General features: G+C 38.8%; 2 protein-coding genes across 3 annotated transcripts in view; one reads left to right on the forward strand and one right to left on the reverse strand.

Moving 5' to 3' along the window:
• The window catches only part of slc4a11 (solute carrier family 4 member 11), a 158,762-nt gene extending 152,441 nt beyond the window's left edge, over positions 1–6,321 (forward strand). For both annotated transcript variants that reach the window (XM_061744198.1, XM_061744199.1), the window contains one exon: positions 3,482–6,321. In XM_061744198.1, coding sequence (XP_061600182.1) covers positions 3,482–3,548 — 67 coding nt within the window. In that variant the 3' untranslated portion in view covers positions 3,549–6,321. The remainder of the gene's footprint in view (positions 1–3,481) is intronic.
• On the reverse strand, positions 4,870–20,398 carry zte38 (zebrafish testis-expressed 38). Its single transcript, XM_061744285.1, has 15 exons — positions 20,258–20,398; positions 18,412–18,556; positions 17,338–17,401; positions 17,124–17,160; positions 16,989–17,009; positions 16,882–16,908; positions 15,892–15,959; positions 15,669–15,817; positions 15,351–15,571; positions 15,152–15,200; positions 15,023–15,063; positions 8,366–8,447; positions 8,121–8,295; positions 7,039–7,110; positions 4,870–4,942 (listed from the first exon to the last, which is right to left on the reverse strand). The coding sequence occupies exons 1-15, from the start codon at positions 20,306–20,308 to the stop codon at positions 4,870–4,872; spliced, it is 1,275 nt and encodes a 424-aa protein (XP_061600269.1). The 5' UTR covers positions 20,309–20,398.
• Between the last annotated feature and the right edge of the window lie 621 nt (positions 20,399–21,019).

Genomic DNA, 21,019 nt, shown 5'->3' on the forward strand with positions numbered 1-21,019 from the left:
TGTAGTACAGTACAGTACAGAATATGTTGCATTGCTATTTAATGCAACATATTCCTTTATTTGGGACAGTTTTATATTTAGTGATTGATGATTATGCATGCTATTTACATATTTGGTATTGCTGGATTCAGCATAACCACATATTCATCATATATGACAGTACATGTATCCACAATTAAAGTGTTATCTCAAGTATGGATAAAAAGGTGTCATATGCGTGTATAATTAATTTAATGCATCATATATATATCTGCAAGTTACCTGCTTAGTTTGCAGCAATATTGAATTGGTCAGCTGTGGAGGCTTGATTATTTCAATCTTTCACTTTCTTTAATTTGGGACACCTCATACATTTATTGATGTACCACATTGCCTATGCATGGTATCTTTACATATTTGGTATCACTGGATTCAGCACAACCCCATCTTTCCAACAAGCCATGATATGTGTTTCTATGACAATTCCTGGCCAGGCAACTAAAAAGTAAATGAGAACATTCTGCATAGATATTCTTTTTTTGCTTGTCCGCTTATTTTGGAAAAGTGTTCAAAGGTCTTTATATGTAACACACATCAAGATATTCACATCCAGGTTTTTCTAATAGGTAAAGCAACTTCCTGACCACAATTATGTCAAGTTTCAAAGCTGTCAGAGCTTCTGTTATTAATCTACATGAGTTTATATATCTTAACTCCCATACGGCCAGACTGTATTTTGGTTCTTTTTTAGGTTTGGGATGCATAACAATATGTATCAATTTAACAATGTTTGCAGTAAAATATTTTAACCTAAGAATCCATTTCATATATGGGACACCTTAGAGATGAGGAAAAACATTGTTAGGTTTTGTTCTACCCCCGGTAGGGGTATCTCGAAAACTAAAGCCCTTTTTGACAGTTTGTCACTAGCCTATAAGCTTTCATCACTTTCATCAAAGTTTTGTTTGTGCCATATTTGCGTTTCCTGCATCAGACAGATCCATGAAACGTGCTGCTATAATGATCCGTTAGATCCCGTAAGTCTCTGTCGTGCTGGCGGCCATCAGCACTGCAGCATGATCACATACTTACATTTAAGGGAATCATCACTTTATTTACTCACTGGTGCCACAGCTTTGATAGAGAGGCGTCTTCAGAGGCCCGTCATTTGGCAGATTAATCAGTATATTTGTCAGCCACATGTAGTTGTTTTTTTGAAATTCTCTTTTTATTTAGAACAGCAGGATTCCATCTTACACGTTTTTACATTCAATCTTTAACTTAAATGATTTTGGCCCTACTGTCCTCCAAGCGTTTTTTATGAACAGTAATCAGAAACAATAACAGAAAAATTAAAAAAAATTAAAAAAAACAGGACCAGGGAGCCATGTTTAAAATCATTACATCACATAAAAAAATAGTTCACATGAAATCAGATGTGATGGTTTCACATACTCAGCCCATTTGGACCAGATCTTCTAAAAGTTTTCTTTCTCAACCTCGAGGGAGGAAGATCTTCTCCATAACATAGATCTCGTAGATGTTCCCAATCCAGTCGTCGATAGTGGGGGATTCTACTTTTAACCATTTCCTTGTAACACATTTCTTACTGGCTGCCAACAGTATAGTCAGCAGTTTTTTGTCTTTTACGTTCCACGTTTCGAACATTATGTCTCCCAAAAATAACGTTTCACAATTCAATGGCATGGTCACATTAAATATATTTTCCACATGCATCTGTATCTCCTTCCAAAAAGGTCTTAGCTCCTTGAGACCCACATAGTCTCCAACAGGCATCCCCGCTGCCCTGATATCATTTTTGAATGGGTGTGATAAAAAATCTTGTTATACTTTCCCAGCAGAACTCCCTCCATGTATTTGACCCGGTTGAGATCCATTGTAGTTTAGTTTAGTTTAGTTTAGTTTATTGTTTTGCACAGTTTTAAAAATATACAGGAAATATCAAATATAAATACTATAGGTGCAGGAAGAGGCAAAAAACCCACAGGGCTTATTTGAAGCCTCCACCGAAGTTATTAAAATGTCATGTGTTATAAAGAACACAAGATTAACATACAAAAACAAAAAGTATAACTACACAAAAGTGATTGCAAACTAATAATGCAATATATAAATAATAAAGAATAAAGACAAAAAAATAAGTGTGTATGAGTGCGCATGGGATATTGTTTTTAAAACTTATATTACTTACATTGACTCCTGAGCAAATAAGACAGTACATGTCACTATGAGTGAAACACAACAAAAAGAACATGGATACATGTACAACCTTACATTGGGAAAACAGTTACAAAACAGCAGTCAAGTTCCTTCAAACGTCTTTTGTAACATTTCAAAGAGGAAGAGCTCTTTGCCAAGTGGGAAAAATCATTCCACAATTTAGTCCCTAAATCTCACCGAAAATTGACCTCTGCAAGTGAGAAATTTAGAGAGAAATGTAGTTGGCATATTCTTCCCCAGCTTTCCTGTGTGATTATTACCCTTATTTCCTTTTCCCATTTCCTTTTTATGTATTCTGTATTATCTTGTTTGGAAAGTTGTATGGTCAGCCACATGTAGGTTTATGAGTTAAAGCTGCAGCCGTGACAACACTGGCTTATCAGTAGCTTTTGCCTAGTTCTCTGTATCTCTAACAGGAAGTGATCAGCTTTATCAATCACTGACGTTGTGCTTCTGTCACTGAGTGTGTTCATCAACCTGTTCACCCTCATGGTCTGGACCAGGGGTCGGCAACCCAAAATGTTGAAAGAGCCAAATTGGACCAAAAACACAAAAAACAAATATGTCTGGAGCCGCAAAAAATGAAAAGTCTTGTATCAGCCTTAGAATGAAGACAACACATGCTGCATGTATCTATGTTAGTTAGAACTGGGGGAAGATTTTTTTCATTATGCACTTTGAGAAAAAAATCGAAATGTCGAGAGAAAAAAGTCGAAATGTTGAGAAAAAAGTTGAAATTTCAAGAAAAAAGTCGAAATGTCGAGATTAATGTTGAAGTACAATCTCGAGAAAAAAGTCGAAATGTCGAGGAAATAGTCAAAATTTCGTGAAAAAAGTTGAAATGTTGAGAAAAATGTCGAAATGTCGAGAAAAAAGTCAAAATGTTTCGAGAAAGAAGTCGAAATGTCGAGATTAATGTTGAAGTACAATGTCGAGAAAAAAGTAGAAATGTCGAGATTAAAAAGGAAAGGAAAAAGGAAGAAAAAAAGAAGAAGAAAGGAAAAAAAAAGAAAAAAAGGAAAAAAAAGGTCAAACATTTTTGAAAAAGCTCCAGGAGCCAGTAGGGCGGCGCTAAAGAGCCGCATGCGGCTCTACAGCCGCGGGTTGCCGACCCCTGGTCTGGACTCTCTACCTGTGTGTTGATACTACTAAGAAGGACGTTATTGATCTGACAAGGTGTAACATGCTGACAGCTTGGTCTTTTTTCTAATGTCTTTTGTGTCTTTTATGAGATAACCAATCATGTCTGCTCTGTGTTTAGGAACAATGTGCTTCCTCACATCATTGAGGCCAAATACTTGGACATAATGGACGCCCAACACATGTAGCTGCAGAAGAACTTGAGCTCCGATCCTCAGATAAAAAGATCTCTGGAATTTAAAAAAAGAAGAAAAAAAAGAAGAGAATAAGAAGATAGGAAAAAAAAGCATATTTTTCAATGCAAAACTATATGGAAGCAAAAAGGAGAAATACCGACCGTTTAGATTTTTTTTTTTTTGTTTCTCTTAAGTAGATTCTTACAGGTAAAGCACTGGAAAAGTGGGAAGTTGTGTAAGGAAGGCCGATGAGATGCAGTAAGCTGGCGGCATCTCCGTGGAAAAGTTCATGGGGGATAAAATACAAACACGATAATAAAAAGAAGAAAAAAAAAGAAATGGACTGTCCAGAACTCCTTGTTTCCCCTCTGTTAGACCCAGATTGTTCCCAAACCTCCATGTTCTTCTCTCACACCTTCACGTTTAATGGTGACACTTTACAACATCCTAACTGCAGTGTAGCCGTGTGTGTTTGACCCGTGGGCCGGTGTTGGATTCCCTCATGCTGAATAAGTGATGAACATGCTGCCACTGTACAACGCCTGTACTAGGAACGGTGTAATGGCACAATGCAAGTATGAACATGATCTCTTTTGGCACTTTACTCACATTGTGTTTTTACACAGTTATTTAGGCATGTTTTACATGCAAACACCGTGTTTATAAGTACTTAAATACTGTCGAGTGGGTCCGTTAAAAGCACTGCATTTTGGCCTCTGTAAAGTAAGCTTTTGACCTTTTTGTACATCTATCACTGTGCAGTGTTACGACGTCTACATTCCTGTTCCTCTTAGCCGTGGCTCCCCGTTTTTCTATGAAGGACACCTGCACACATACGTATTTAGTTTCTAAGTCATTCCAACAAATATTAGTATTTGATGAGCGAAAAAAGGTGTGTGTGTGTGTGTGTGTGTGTGTGTGTGAGAGAGAGAGAGTGTGTGTGTGTGTGAGTGTCACAGACACAGAACTAATCTGCCCTTCACCTATCCACCTCTAAAAAACCTGTTTTAAAGGTGGAACAACGTCTTCAGACGAATCAAAAACACATTTCACGGGTATTTATTATATGTGATTATTTAGAACAACAGCACAAACCAAAAACACATAGAAAGAATATTTATCTTATTATAGATATATTAGAATATATCATGGCAATATACAAAAAATATTATTGGTCAAATTGAGATAGAATATTTATGTATCATAATGACAGCCTATTCTACAAGTAAATGATAATTTTGTACTCTAAAGTATAATTTTTGTGTTTGCTCCTTTACATTCCACTTAGTCGTGTTGTTGTGTGTTCCCGTCCCATGCGGCGCTGCCGCCGTGTTTACATGCCGAGCCCGTCCTGCTCCACGTCACAGTCCAACACAGTTCTAGTGAAGGCACGGGTCAGGCTAAAGCTGAAGAGAAGAAATGAAACGACAAAAATACAACAAAAAATATCCTTTTATATTTTACTTATTCCTTTTTTGTTCATGGAAAAATATTCCAAGATGAGATTCAGAATAACTCTTGTCTTTTTTTTCTATTTAGATGTTATGATTAGAACTGTGCTTGCAAATGTTGTCATGATGTAATAATGCAGCGGTATGGAGAGATTTATCTAGTTAACTACAGTTCAAAAGAAAAAATTCTAAGCACTGGTTTGCTTAAAGCATGTCTCATCTGGATTTTTCAAACATTGTGATGCCAGTTGACATGTATCCTACACGAGTAAAAAAGAAAAAGAGTAGCAAGTCAAAAAGCAACTTTCCAATAAAGTGAATGCAATGCTCAATATTCAGCAATACTGTGTATAAAACATAAGTTCACTGGTGAGATGTGGGTTTCCCGCTGAAGCTACACCCGTCTCTGAAGATGACAGGCTCGCTGTTTTTTTTAAAACGGCCACTTTTCTGTCCGTCTTTATGATGAAAACTACTCTGCTGATTCAATTATTTCACACACCGAGGAGAAAACACTTTGCCCGCCAGAAGAGGCATCTACAGTGCTTGATTTCATTTCAGTTCTGTTGCTTTTCCCAAAATTCAGATGGCAGCTCCCTCATGCAGCTCTGTGCAACTTTGTCCCACAGATGTGAGAAAGATGTCCAATTTAAGCAGATGTCTCACGCTGCGATAGCGAGGCATGAAAGGAAAGCTCGGCAGCATTTGCATAATCCTTGGACTAAGCCTTAAGGCAGCGCTGTTGAAAGAAGAACGAGATTGTGAGGTATAAAGTAATATGTACAGTTTGCAATGCAAAGTTTAGTTTTATCAAACATTCATTATAATCCATGGCAAGGTATTAGTTTCTAACTTTGGACTGAGAGCAGAGATTTAATTTTTCTTCTTATGTGACAGTACTGTTGTTCCTTGATATTTTCAATGTACTGATGATTTTGGAATAGCAGCAAACTTCTCTCAGAGGACTTGATATTGGATTTAGAGTCAAAAACCTACTACTCTGTGAAACCGTCACCATCTTTTCTCCTGATTGGATTTGTTTTGAACTGCGTACTGTGGTGTTTTGTTTCGTTTGTTTCTTTTCCTGATTTCATATAACCTACTTTTTCTAATCATGAATGTATGTGTGGATTTTTATATAGCATACTTATTTAGGTGTCAAACAGAATCTGTAATTTTGTCAAAAAGATCAGCTATATTTGTAAGCTGTAATATGTAAAATGAAGAAAAAAATGGTTATCAAAAAGAATGTGTTGGTTTACTATAGTACATATATATATACTATACACTGAAAAAGAGAAATATCTAAAGCTGTTTGCCAAATAAAAGTAGTAGTGATGTAAATATGTGAGTGCTGGTCTTCACTGTCAGATACTTTTGGTCTTTGGTCCTCAGCAAAACACCCCAAATCCATGTCCAGCTCATCTTTCCAGCTGTGGTTTCATGATGCGATGAGGTCTAATCAGTGGTTTGTGTTATTATCTGTGGCTGTAGTAGGTCATCCTCCATCGGAAGATGCTCTTACTGCGGAGCAGCATCCTGTAAACTGGGCTGCTTTTAATCATGTAACTTTTAATCTTAGTTACTTTATCATATCCTTTTTTTTTTAATTGCAACCGGAGATCCCTTTCTCTCACTCCATATACTGTGAGGTATACAGGACTGTCTCAGAAAATTAGAATATTGTGTTAAAGTTCTTTATTTTCTGTAATGCAATAAAGAAAAAAAGTCATACATTTTGGATTTATTACAAATCAACTGAAATATTGCAAGCCTTTTATTATTTTAATATTGCTGATTATGGCTTACAGTTTAAGATTAAGATTCCCAGAATATTCTAATTTTTTTAGATAGGATATTTGAGTTTTCTTAAACTGTAAGCCATGATCAGCAATATTAAAATAATAAAAGGCTTGCAATATTTCAGTTGATTTGTAATGAATCCAGAATGTATGACATTTTTGCATTACATAAAATAAAGGACTTTATCACAATATTCTAATTTTCTGAGACAGTCCTGTATATCGGTTAATTTCCCTGGTAACACCAACAAAGCGACATTGCTCTGCGTAGAGGACGAGCGGGCCTGTTTCTCCAGCGTCCACACGGTGTCGCTGTTGCGCCTGCGCAGTCACCCGCAGGGATGTCAGTGTCAACGTCGCCGCCATATTGGATGTGGCAAGACTGCGCTGTAAACTAATATAAGTGAATGGACTTATTTTCATAAAGCGCCTTTTTACAAAGAAATTTACGTTTTACGTCTCATTTATTCATTCAACGACGCACATATATACTTGGGAAACGGTTAAGCACCAAATATAATATATTTAATTTTCTCAGATGGCAAAAAATAAAAACTTTATTGATCCCACATAGGAGTAATTCATGTTATATCAGCTATAGAGAACAAGGTAGTGCCGAAAAACAATATATATCCCCCCTCACTAAAATAAGAAAAATAGAGAAACATATTTTCTCATCAACAAAACATATTTTTAATTTTTCAAGTAACAAAATAACAATTTTTCAGACATTTGAACCATTTTTCAGACAACAAAATAACATTTTAGTCACACACACACACACAGACACACACACACACACACTAAAACCCTTGAAAAAAAATGGTTTTGCACATCTTTTTCCTTGTGTTGCCACTCTGTAATTGCAGTGTGTTCAGTTTGGCAATGTGGTGCAGCCTCAGTTTTTGGAACACAGAGACAACTAGTGACATAAGCACATAGTGATGGTTGTCAATTCCACACTGTGTTTCCTGAATGTGCCCACCCAGACCAAACACATCCTCAGTACCAATGTCAGCCCGTACAAACTGACTTATAAAGGACACCTTGACAGCTTGACCAGACACTGACTGGCGAATAAAACGCTCAGCTGATCTGACCACCCTTACTGTGCCCTCAGATGGAATCATCAGCCCTCCTTTGTTTTTTAGTCTGAGCAAGTGGTAACTCTGATCAAATGATGCAGGTACAGCATCAGTCACCAAGCTGCCGCGGCACACATCACACAACAGCTTTTTTTTAATTTGGCGAACCACAAACCCTGAGATGTAGACAAGGGCATTGTCTACAAGGCCACCAAAGCGGGTAGGCAGATAGCTGTGGTCACGCACAATTGCAGGGATGTTGGCGAAAGGGGATGGAAGCTCGTCGGTTTCTCCTGCAGGAACACAGTCTCATCCTGTATCGCCACATTTCCTGATCTGCTTGGAGACACTCCACACCGCACCATGAGCCGGCGGAAAATGGCTTGGAACTGGCCCGCTGAAGGGTTGTTATTCCAGCCCCCTGAGAAAAACACACACACACACCATTGAAAAACACGGTGAAAAACAAAAACAAAAATTGAAATCCCTACCTGATGCCCTGATGGAATTGAAAAGGAGCTCCATGTGATCTTGGCTAAAGCGGTAGGTGCAGATGTACCGCTGTTGCTGAAGCTGTTCCGGAATCATCAACATCAGGGTGTCAATGTTGATGATAAATCCCAGGACAGATAGGACCGTCACAAGAAATGGATTTGTCAATATTATCATGTCAGTGCAAAATAACCATAAGACAGCACTAAATAACTTTTATAGATAATAAAGCAACAAGGAACAATAGTGTAACAACAGGAAACAAAAGAACACTGCTATACATACCAGTATGACGCCGCTAAAAACTGAAAACACTGAAGTCCAACAGAAACAAAACAGGAGACTAAAAACATCAGAACCAGAGAACAGAGCTTCATATGAACTTATGATGCAGAACAAGAGAACAGAATAGGACTGGGTGATATATCCATAATATGTCAATATTGTGTGAAAGCACTAATTGTCATCGATAATATTCTCTCAAAGGTGTTTGGTCAAAATGTGTTTGATTTAGTTTGTAATCTTTATTTAAACTTGAGATTGCGCTGAGGCGAGCCTCATTTATGGTGCTGATTTTATTCATATCACCCAGCCTAGAACAGAACATCAGATGAACGTGATGTCAGCAACATATGAACTTTTCATTAGGGTCTTTTCCCCGCATCTGTTGTGTGGAGCTGCTGCAGCCACAACGCAGCAACGGGTTACCAGCTTCTCCTGAGCTCTGCGCTCCACGCCCCGCCCATTTTCGTCTCGACTGCGAATAGGGAAGGAGGGGGAAGTGACGTATGCCGTAAAGCAGTCAAAGCCGTAAAGATGTGTAGTTTTTTAGTGTGGCAGGGTTCCTACCATGCTCCTCAAAGTTACATAGTGCCAGTGAAGGCGATACAGACCCATCAGATCATGACAGAGGTTCATTAAACCTGTTGGAAGTTGATGTACCATCACAATGATGATGATGAAATATTAGATTAAGGTGGAAAAGTTACGTAGTGTCGCTTTAACTGTATTTGGCCTTCAATCAATTTTTGGCAGGTGAAAATGCCTATTTTGTGTTGTAATGGTCCTTTAAAAGAGTTAATAGCAATCCTGTGAGCTCTAGTGTTTATATTATGAAGCTCAAGAATGAGATCAAATCATATTTAGGTAGAAACAACCTTTCATTAACTGTATTTGGCCTTCAATCAATTTTTGGCAGGTAAAAAGACCCATTTTCAGGGGAGAAATCAGATTCTGGCAGGCAATCACTTTTTGGCACGACACCGGTACTCCCCTTATTCAACTGATGTCAGGTAAATTAGGCGGTGGGTAACAGCAGATGATTAAGTGATATATTTAAATACTAGGACATGATCCTGAATTTTAAAAACATTTTTTTTTATTGAATTTTCCAAACAAATGATGTGTACACAAGGGAGGTCTTCAGGAGGGAGGCCCTCAGGTAGCAGAGAGGCTGATGCACAACCAAACTAACTGATGCACAACCAAACTAACTGATGCACAACCGAACTAACTGGCACCTAGGCCCAATCTCAATACTCCCCCTACTTTTCTTCACTCGCCCTTCTTTTCTTCCCTACCCCCTAAAAAAGAAGGGGGAGATTTTAGGGCACTTGAGATCTAGGGCCCAGGTGCCTGTCCCAATTCTCCCCCTACCCCTCGTTTTCATCCCTACCCTGATCAGGAAGCAGAGAGCCAAAAGCTGTTTTAATTTCAGCTGTAGCGCTGTTAATATGCCACTTTATTAAGTTTTAATATTTTTTCAGGCGTAAAAGTAACCGTTAAGATCCCCAATGTGGGCTCAGTTTATCCAAATAACGCCTGTTAAGAATTTGACTCAACGTTTTCGGAGATGAGAAGAGCCCCCGGCCCCGGGGAGCAGCAGCAGCCCGAGAACAGACGTGATCGCCGGGTCAACCCAGCGCCGTCAGCCCCGGGAGAGAAACCTGCACCTCTGTTGAGAATTACGCTGGATGAAATAAATCATTTAGGAAGATGTTGGTTTAATAGATGAAATCTAACAGTTGTAGCTACGCCTGTTAAAGAAATTTGCTCCGAAAATGTAGAGATTTCTGCCCTTCCGGCTCCGGAGCTGATTTATGGTTCCGCGTTAAATCGACACAGAACCTACGGCGTACGGTACGGCGTACGGTACGGCGTACGTCGCCGCGTAACCTACGCCGTAGGCTCTGCGTCAATTTAACGTGGAACCATAAATCAGCTCCGCTATCTTCACTTCAGCTTTATCTGAAAGTGTGTAATTTACCCAGATAACAGCTTTGTGGTTTCTGAAAACTATTATATCAGAAACATCCAAAACAAATCTGACGAGTCACAGGATTATTTCTCTCTATTTCCCACAAAAAAATGCTTGCTCCCTTGGTCACAATCTGAAAGAAAATTGGAGAAGTGAGCTATGTAGTTGACAAGTAAATCAATTAAATAACATACTCCTGTGTTTCTATCATAAAAATTTTTTTGACAATGACTGTCTATTATTTTAGACTTAAATATTTGATTGTAGTGAAACTTAAAAGGCCAAATTCACATATTTTGGAGGACTGTAGCTCCTCCCGGTAGAAAGCATGAGACCCGAGCTCGTTTTAAAAACAGCGTTGTCATGGCGACGCCACTGTATAGCCAAATGGCAAGGAGAGAACGGAGAACTATGAGCTCATGAGAAGTCCCGGTACGCCAGAGGATAATATTGAGAAGTGCGGGTACTCTGTACCGGTGCGTACCGGCCCACTTAAAGCACTGAGTATGATCACAGTTATTCATGAAAACATGTGACTTTAATCCTCAGATCCTCAGCAAGTCTGTGACACTCAAAAGCACAATACGTTATTATGACGTAACTGTCTGAAGAATCAACAGTTAATGCAACAAAATGTTATGGCTTAAATAACGGCTGACTTGAAATGCCCGGGGCCAAGTATCAAACGCCAATACAGTAATCCCTGGCTATAACGCGGTTCACTTTTCACGTCTCGCGGATTTGCATTGTGCATCGTGTTCTGCATTCTGATTGGCTAAACAGTCTCCCCGCTTCCTGTGTCAATAACGTGGTCGCTTAGCAACAAGCTGAGAACGGCCAATGAGCTTCAGCAGCAGCTGAAAAACGGGACCTTTGATGAATTACAGTCTCAGATATAATCCATGGTGGCATGTCGGTTTATAAGAATCTTTTTGCTCAGAAGAAAAAAGAGCGACAACAACGACCCATAACTATGTTCTTCTCTGGAAAAAACACACCTGCACCGCGGCTTTAGGAGAAAAAGACGCTACAGAGCGAGTCGGGATGCAGCAGCATCAGAAGAGCAGGGAAATACACACCAGTCACAATTTGTCCTGCTGTACTTATTGTATTATTCATTTTCTCCCGTTCAAATCCAATTAATCGAGTCGTGGTGGGGCGGGGCTAATCGCCGCAATTTGATGCCTTGTATAATAATTGTTAAAAAAAAAAAAAGGTTGCTACTTCGTGGATTTCACCTATCACGGGTTCTTTTTGGAGCGTAACCCCCGCGAAAAACGAGGGATTACTGTAACATTTTTTCTTCTTCTTCAGTTTTGAATAGACTTGTTAGACTTCATTGAAAATAATCAAAACAAACATTTATTATTCTATTTTAGCACCGATATTATAAGTTACCCAGTTAAACAAGTTGTGTTTAAAGGAGCATGAGGCTCCTTTTAAGAAATGAGACTCTCTAGCCCCACCCTTCACCACGACGGCGTTGGGGGTACTGCAGCCAACAGTGAAGCCGGCACGGGAGAACGGGGAGAACGCACATGCAGCATCATGTGACGTCACATCTGCAGCCCAGCGCGGGAAATTCGGGACCGAATTGCAGCACATTTTGCAGCACACAGCCTGTTCAAGGCAAAGGAGAGATACACTAGAGGGCTCAGTCTTTTGGTTTGGAACGCTTCATCTGACATTATTACTAAAAAAACTTAAAATGTATACGAATTTTTTTTATAAATCCTGCCTCAATCTCCTTTAGATGGCTCTTTCAGTAGTACTTCAGTACTGAGAGGAAAATGTGAAGCAAACTGAAGCTACAGTAACCGTGCCAAATAGCAATAAAGTCATTTAAAAATATAACTTCTAGATCTCTTTATCGACAATATATTCGCCTCTTTTTCGGATCTGTCCAAGAAGTTTAATATACCCAGTTCCCATCTATTTAGATACTTCCAGATAAGGCATTATGTTAAGAGTGTTCTTCCACAGTTCCCCAATAAACCCTCTAAATCAATCATAGATGACATCATATCATTTAACCCAACAAAGAAGGGAGCAATCGCACAGATTCTCGGACTATTCTCAGAATTAGACTCCCCCTCCTTGGCTAGAATTAGGACTGCATGGGAAGAAGACCTCCAAACAGCAATAGATGACGGAACCTGGTCAAAAATTGTGAAGAGTTCACTCTTCTTCGATGTGTGCACGACACTCACTAGTCCAATTTAAAGATATACACAGGGTGCACCTCTCAAAAGCAAAACTAAAATATATCCACAAATTAACCCCATATGTGACAGATGTAAATTGGAGGACGCAACATTAATCCACATGTTTTGGCTCTGTCCAAAGTTACAGGGGTATTGGTAGGCTATTTTTGAAGCTCTCTCCACGGTGTTAGCGGTTAAAATCGACCCAAACCCTCTGATGTCTATATTTGGGATTATTCCTGATGGGATGAAGCTACCTGTAGGGGGACACAAAGAAATCGCTTTTACCACCCTTCTGGCACGCCGCCTGATACTTTTGGGATGGAAGCAGGCCGTCCCACCCTCAGTTTCCCACTGGATAAGGGATGTGCTGTCAAATCTGAAACTGGAGAAAATCAGGTATACACTACTCTGAAAAGACGTTTTTTAAAGTGTGGAGACCTTTTTTGACCTTTTTTGATAAACCCTCCACACAACTGCAGTAATTAATCTTTGACAGATACCCGTATGGGGTTGCTGGCGTCTCAGGCCTTGTCATGCTGCTTCTACAATCTGTTTAAGTCTTCAATTATACTGTGTTTCACTAATACCCCTTTTACACCAAGCTGGTTCCAGGGCTGGTTCTGGGCTAGAGCCAGACTTAGCACCAGTTCTTTGGTTTTACACAGCCTAAGCAACGGCTCCTGGCTCTCAAAACTGGTGCTACAGGAGAACCAAGTCTTTGCTGGGCCAGGTCAAGAACCACGTTACGTTGGGGGCTACGTGCTTACGTCAGGGGCTGGGGCGGGGCTGGGGACGGTGTTACTGAGCAACCAAAGCAGAGTAAACACGGAACAGCGCCGTTTTTAAACAACGGAGCGTTGAAGACGGCGGTTAAGTTAGTATAGCAGACTCTTTTATTATTACATCCATTTATTTAATAATGGATGTAAAACAGAAACAGCAGTGGTCTACGGTACAATCCACCAACAGTAATGTCGGCGGGCTCCGTGCCCGCCGATGGAGAAGCAGCCTCGCGTCCGAGCCCGCGGGGGAGCGTTCCAGCCCTGGGACGCTTCCCCGCGGGCTTGGACGCGAGGCTGCCGCTCCATCGGCGGGTTCCCGGCCCGCGGGGACGCGTCCCCGCCGCTCGATCCGTGGTTCCTCCAGCCTTCAGCCCGCTTCCGCATCGCAGCTCCCTCGGGAGCATTTACACATTCAGACTTGGATTACAGTATTCCACTAGTATATTATTATTTTTTATTTATTTAACAGCTAAGCTAATTGTACCGGGAAATGGTGACGTATACAGTAACGTGATGACGTGGCTCTCTGGCCAGCTGCTGGCCAGCACCAGCTTGTGTAAAAGCAAACGGTTCTCAACCGGTTCTTACTTAGAACCAACAGCGAACCGGCTCTAGCACCAGCACTAGCACCAGCCCTGGAACCAGATTGGTGTAAAAGGGGTATAAGCGCCTTGTATTAATCGGTTTCTCACTCTTGACATTTTTGTTATACATACATATGTTGTAAAATCTCACTAAGTACAGTAAGCCTAACATCATTGAGTGACAGCAGGGGTAAGGGAAGTTCGTTGTGGGGAGGGAATGTTTAATGTTTTGTTTATGTGCAAGTAAAAAACAATAAAAGGAACTATGAAAGAAAGAAATATAACTTCTTTTTTTTAACTTTGATTGCTTTCACATAATTACTGTACGTGTAAATGAGTTTCATGTTTTTATTCAAGACTTTCTTAGTAAATCTTAAATATACTTTATAGATTTCGACAAAAAACAAAGTTTACAACTGTTTCATTTATTTAACTTTACACCTGCACACCTTTTCGTACATATTATAATCCAAACAAATGAAGCGCTTTGAACTTTGCGTACTGAACAGATTCATGTATAAATGAAGATGTGAAGATCTGAACCTTGACAACAGCGTTGCAGCTTGTTTACTGAGCGTTGTCAACTAAACCGTCTTACACATTTTGCAATCACTTAACCTGAAACAGAACATGAATGGTGTTTTTAAATGCCGAAACACAAAGAGGTTTGTGCAGTTTTCGCTTTAGTTAAATTCTCCTCTTCCTCTTCGCCAGATATTTGGCAGGTGCGTTTTTCTGAGACAAAAAAAGAAGAAGAAACATAACTCACCAGTTTTCTTCTGCAGCCTGCACCTCTAATCCCTCTGATAGTACAACTGTGCTGTACCTTAACCAGCTGTCTTTTAGGCTTCTTGAACTGCGCAGACTCTGGTAAAGAAAAGTTAACGGTGTATATTTGATTCCCGTTTAAAATTCAGTTGTTTTTTAGTAGACCTGCAGCAGCATGTAGACCTACCGTCCTCAGAGGGAAGATCGCCTTCAGGGTGCCTTTTTACCGAAGGATACTGTAACAAGGTGTTTAATTCAATTATGACAAATTGAAATATACAAAATGACTCTGTGTTACACTAGTAAAGACAAGATAAACTGGAATTTCAGATATTTACAGCAAATGAGACAACTACACTACAGGAAGCAAACTTCTCTAAGTGTACCTTGATCTGTTTCTTCTCTGGAGATGCCCTCTTGTTCTCCTGCAAGCACACTCCTTTCTGCAGTTTCTCCACCTGGCTTTTCTCCACTGACACCTGGACTTTCAGAGAGTGATAAGCTGTGTGTACCTCCCCCAACTTGAAGTGCGCGGGCGTTCCTTCAAACAACATGCTGTCAGACACCCCCTCCTTGAAGCCTGGCGGTTCGTAGTCTGCAGGGGTGACTTTGAAACAAGAGCAAAGACAAATTCATCACGCAACCGAAAACTGACACCAGATCCTCAGCTGAACCTGTGAGACACCAGGGGTAGCACTTTTTACCGTCATCGTAGTAGTACAGCTTCATGGTGAGGTAGACGTTCTCGGGAAGGGCTTCCAGGTTCTGCATGAGCAGGAACAGCTTCCTGATGAGCAGCACTGAGGCTCGCTTCGTGTCATCCAGTGTCACCTGCGTCATCATGGCGTCGTTCCTGTGTTTTCACTGAGGTTATATCAAATTCAACCCCTTCATGAGGTGAAAAATGCAAATATAATCTATTCAAACCTGAGTATGTCCATCTCTGGTCCCTTTTCAGTGTATCTGAAGTTGAACTTGTAGGACTCAATGATGCACTTCAAAAAGAGAAAAAAAAAAGGTTTAATGCTTTAAAAATGCCCACACGAGCCGGGATGCAAACCATTGGCATATATTTTGGGAATGTCCAGTAATTGTAGGTTTTTGGTTAGAGATGCACAAAATATTAGAAACCATGTTTCATATGAAAATACCATATAATTTCAAAACTTTTATTCTGGGAGAAACTAATTTTCTCACAGGGCATCTCAACAAATATCTATTTGGTGCTCTGATTTCTGCTGGCAAGAAAACCATCACACGTCACTGGCTGCATCCTGACTCCCCCACAATGGAGGAATGGACTGATATTGTTAATGAAATATATAAAATGGAAAGGATTACTTTCTCACTTTGGCTACAAATGGATAAATTCACAAGGTCATGGTCAAAATGGGTCTCCTATATACAAAAGTCACAATTAGAAACTAAATTACTTGTCTCCACTCACTTACTTTCTTGTTCATTTCTCTGTTGGTTTGAAGGACTGCCAGGTTTCATGCGTTTTATACATAATTTTATGTGTGTGTGTATCCAAACCCTTATAATATTGTAGTTTGGTCTCCCTACAACGGAATTAAGTCGCTGTTACAAGCCCATACATCCCGTTTTGATTCATCATTGTTCCCCTTTTTTTTTGTGTGTTTGTCTTTAGTTAGTTGTTTGTTCGTTTTACCATAAAAAATATAAATATACGCAGGTTTTGTTTCTTTCAACATTACACAACTATAGGGCAACAGCTATGTTTTGACATGCTGATGTTTTTCTTTCTCCCTGACAATAATTGTAAACCAATTGTACACCAGCAGTGTAATGTAAGTTGTGAGGATAATAATAATAAAGAAAATTAAAAAAATAAAAATAAAAATGCCCACACACTGACAAGAGGGCTTTAATAGTCACTACTGGAAGATAACTCACATTAGGATCTTCTGGATTGGTGTAAACCTGTAATGCAAACAACATTGCTGTAAACCTTTACTGGATGAGCGCCACCTCTGAATGTTGTACTGATTTAATTTACTTACCCCCATGCAAATAATCTGGAGCTGTCAAGAGGAAAAGATTATATATATTTATATATATGTAATAACAGCTGATGAATATGACAGACTATGGGAGACATTTAAAATGCAAAGCGGTCAAGGATGTAAAGGACTCACATACTGCCTCTCTAGTGCATCAAAGCAGCCCATCAGCCTGGACAAATCATGCAAGAAGGATGAAAACATCTGAGTGTGCAGGAGTTACCCACGACCACAAATCAAGACTATTACTGCAGATTTCAACACAACGAGAAGCATGACGTGCATATGGCAAGAAGAGCAAACATCTTCTATAAAGGCTATAGCATTATGGCAGAAATAACAAATTCACCATTTCACAACTTTGCTAGCACCAGGAGCGTTGCAGTTTTCACGCAAGACTTTGATGGAAACATCTAGAGGAGAGAGAAAAAAGAAGCAGCCAGTGTTATTTATTTATTTACAAAGAATTTCCAGACATGAAAATATGAAAACTATTCAGATTCAGGACTGCACATTTCACTTTCCCTTATTTGCACTACCAAACCTGTTATATAGTTATTGAAAATCTATTTATTGCCTATTTTATTTCATCATGTAAATATTGTAAATATTAAAGTTTATTTTATTATATTTTAATTGTGGACTGTTTATTTTATTCTCTATCTTATTTTATATTTTACTACTTGTGTTTTTCACCGTGGATCAGAGAGGACTGTAATTTCATTTGTGCTGTAGGTCTATGTGGCATATCTGACAATAAAAACAGATTTTGCAGTATCAGAACCATTTCAAGAAAGTACAGTTTAGAGTTTAAGGAAGAGTTTAAGCTAGAACAGAACTTATTGTGCCAAAATAAAAAAGACAGGCCATTTGTAATTTTAGGATGAATAATACCAGAATCCCAAAAGTCACTGGAAGGCATAAAGGTCTGGATAGAAGTCAGAGATTCTGTAACCTCTGTAATGTCAACTGTATTGGAGATGAGTTTCATATTTTGTTCAAATGTACAAATGTATATATAATGAATCTCAGACAAAAATATTTACCAAAGTATTATACAAACCAACCATCTATGTTTAAATTGATTTTGTTACTACAATCTAATAAGTTAAATGTTATTTATAAATTAGGCGCCTTTTTGAAGAATGTCCTTCCTCTGTTCAAATTATATTTATTTTGCCAAATTGAGTATTTTAATGTAACATGTAGAGCCCGCCACTTGCTATAAATGTACAATCGTTTGTATACTTGTGCCCCATACCATGTGATCATGGTGAGTTAAATAAAGGATGATGATAAATGTATTTTATTGATGTCGCAAAACTAAACGTAGATCAGTCCCAGTGAAGACGCTTCTTTACTTAAGTTTCTCTTTATTCTTTAACAAATCTGAACCATATGTGCCAGTAGCCAGTGATCCCACCTTCCAGGTATCTGGATCTGTAGGCCAACTCTGGGAAGATCCCTCTCAGGTAAGTGATGCAGGACACGGCCACCGCCACCATCCTCTTCACAAACACCAGGGACTCCTGCTTGGTTTTCAGCTCATTTAGGAATAACCCTGTCCACTTTAACACACACACATACACAGATAGGGTTGCCACCTTTCAGAAATAGAAATATGGGACGCCCCGATTTCAGCAGCGCAGACGCCAAAAAAAGGGACATCCCCAAAACTGCATAAAGATATATATATTTTATGCGAAAAAAAACTAAATGCTTTGATTTCAAGTTTAAAGTGCTTTAATTATTAGCATTGAACTTGCATGACTGTACAGACAGACAACCATACTAGCAACTGAAATATCCTCCTATGCTATGTTTGTGTAAAAGTATGGTGTAATATATGGTGTATATAGTGTAAAAGTTAATTTATTTCAATACTTCAACTGAAAAGGTGAAATTGTAGTGGCCACTAATATATTACATAGTCTCATTACATGCAAAGCAATATATGTTAAACCCAGAGGTGGGTAGTAACGAGTTACATTTATTCTGTTACATTTACTTGAGTAAGTTTTGTGAAATGTTGTACTTTTAGGAGTAGTTTTGAATCACTATACGTTTTACTTTTACTTGAGTAGATTTGTGAAGAAGAAACTGTTACTCTTACTCCACTACATTAGGCTACGTTGAGCTCGTTACTTTTCTTTTATCCCCTCTGCGTACGCGTCAATCTCATGACATCACTGGGTGATTCTTTGGGAAAAATGTTTGTTTTTGCATGTTTTGTCAGATATACAGACTCAAACACACACAGAGTTACTATGAGTTCATGGGCTTGTTCTAGTTCTGCCTGGTTAAAAAAGAAAAGCACAAAGGCTTGAAATTTTGTGCTACTTGTGCTTAATTTATTTTTTTATTCTGTTATTATTTTATTTATTAAAGTACTTGAATTTACTTTAAGATTATTTTAATTTAAGCTATTTTTTATTCATTCTAATTTATTTTATTGATTTAATTTGCCTGAAGATGATTATTTTGTACTTTTGTCTGTTTGAATGGTTGTGTTAAAAAAATAAATCAGACGTTACTCAACAGTAACTCAGTACTTGAGTAGTTTTTTCACTAAGTACTTTTTTACTTTTACTCAAGTAATTATTTGGATTATTTACTTTTTAAATCTACTTGAGTCATATTATTCTGAAGTAACAGTACTTTTACTTGAGTACAATTTTTGGCTCCTCTACCCACCTCTGGTTAAACCTTTATTTGTTAAAATTTTGATGATTGAATTGTTTATTGATTTCATAAAATATTCAAATTTTTTGAGATTTTTTATTTGGGGTTTTCATAAACTGTGAGCCATAATCACCAAAATTATAACAAATAAAGGCATGAAATATCTCACTTTGAATGTAGTGGGAAATAATACATTTGTTTCACCTTAAGTTGAATTTACTACGAATAAAGTTTTACAATATATTCAAATTTTCCGACCTTCACCTGTCTATTATTACATTAATAAATAAGAGCATAATATATGTCCGTATTGGTTCAATACGGAACGCAACTTTTAATTCCCAATTCCTAAGCCCTACCTGGTAGATATTTCAATAGATATTAGATATTTCAAGCCTTTATTTGTTATGATTTTGGTGATTATGGCTCACAGCTGTCTGTACAGTCATGAAAGTTCAATGCTATTAAAGCACTTTAAACAACCCTATTACCACTTACCAGTTTGCTACTAAAAGTACATAATTTCACATCAACATTACAACTATTTCCACATTTCCAGAAGTGATTGAGCTGTAATGTGGTCAAACCTCCGCGGTCTCCTCCTTGCTCTTTATCATGCACATGTTTCCAGCTGCCATCTCTTTGTCCCGTTTACCAGCTCCTCAAGGCTAAATACTCGTCTAAAATTAGATTTCACTAATGTTCTAATCGGCTCTTACAAGTTTAAACTTCTGAACTCAGTAATTAAGCACTTATCGAGCTGAGTATTAAGGGGAGGTTGGGTTTCGTCGCGATACGATTTTCCCGCCGGAGTTTCTGCATAATCATCCTACCCGGCGATCACTGCGCATGCGCCAAATCATCCTACCAGGCGGTCACTACGCATGCGCACGAGTCAACAGCATCGCCTTGACCGAAGCCTTAATTATGGTTCTGCGTTAAATCGACGGCGTAGCCTACGGCGTAGGCTCTGCATTGGTGTAACGCGGACCATAAATCAGCCTTAAAATAACAAGGAATCGTGCTACCGATCAGCTGTTTAAGAAGAAAACTATGAAAACGGTAAGAATTTAGTGTGTCCTACAACCAGTACTCGAGTTGAGGGGGGATGAGGGGGGATGGCATCCCCCCCTGAAATAAAAACGGTCCAAATCATCCCCCCTTTCCATCCCTTATGTCATTTCATCAATGAATGTGGTTTTACTGCTATTTCAACATTTAGAGTCATCACCAGAAAAATAACACCAGAAAATAACTTATTTGACAATTTTCACCTGTTTCAGTACATTTTCATTTGAAATAAGTAGGAAAATCTGCCAGTGGGACAAGATTTATCTTCTTAATACAAG

This window comes from Cololabis saira, chromosome 16 (assembly GCF_033807715.1).
Source record: "Cololabis saira isolate AMF1-May2022 chromosome 16, fColSai1.1, whole genome shotgun sequence".
Taxonomy (NCBI): Eukaryota; Metazoa; Chordata; class Actinopteri; order Beloniformes; family Belonidae; genus Cololabis; species Cololabis saira.

Bases quoted from the DNA above. Each gene is read 5' to 3' on its own strand.
- zte38 (XM_061744285.1), bottom strand. From the start codon at position 20,308: ATGGCAGCTGGAAACATGTGCATGATAAAGAGCAAGGAGGAGACCGCG. The intron at 16,909-16,988 runs GTAAGTAAATTA...TTTGCATTACAG, and splicing joins TCCAGATTATTTGCATGGGG to GTTTACACCAATCCAGAAGA. The intron at 15,064-15,151 runs GTAGGTCTACAT...TTTCTTTACCAG, and splicing joins CGATCTTCCCTCTGAGGACG to AGTCTGCGCAGTTCAAGAAG.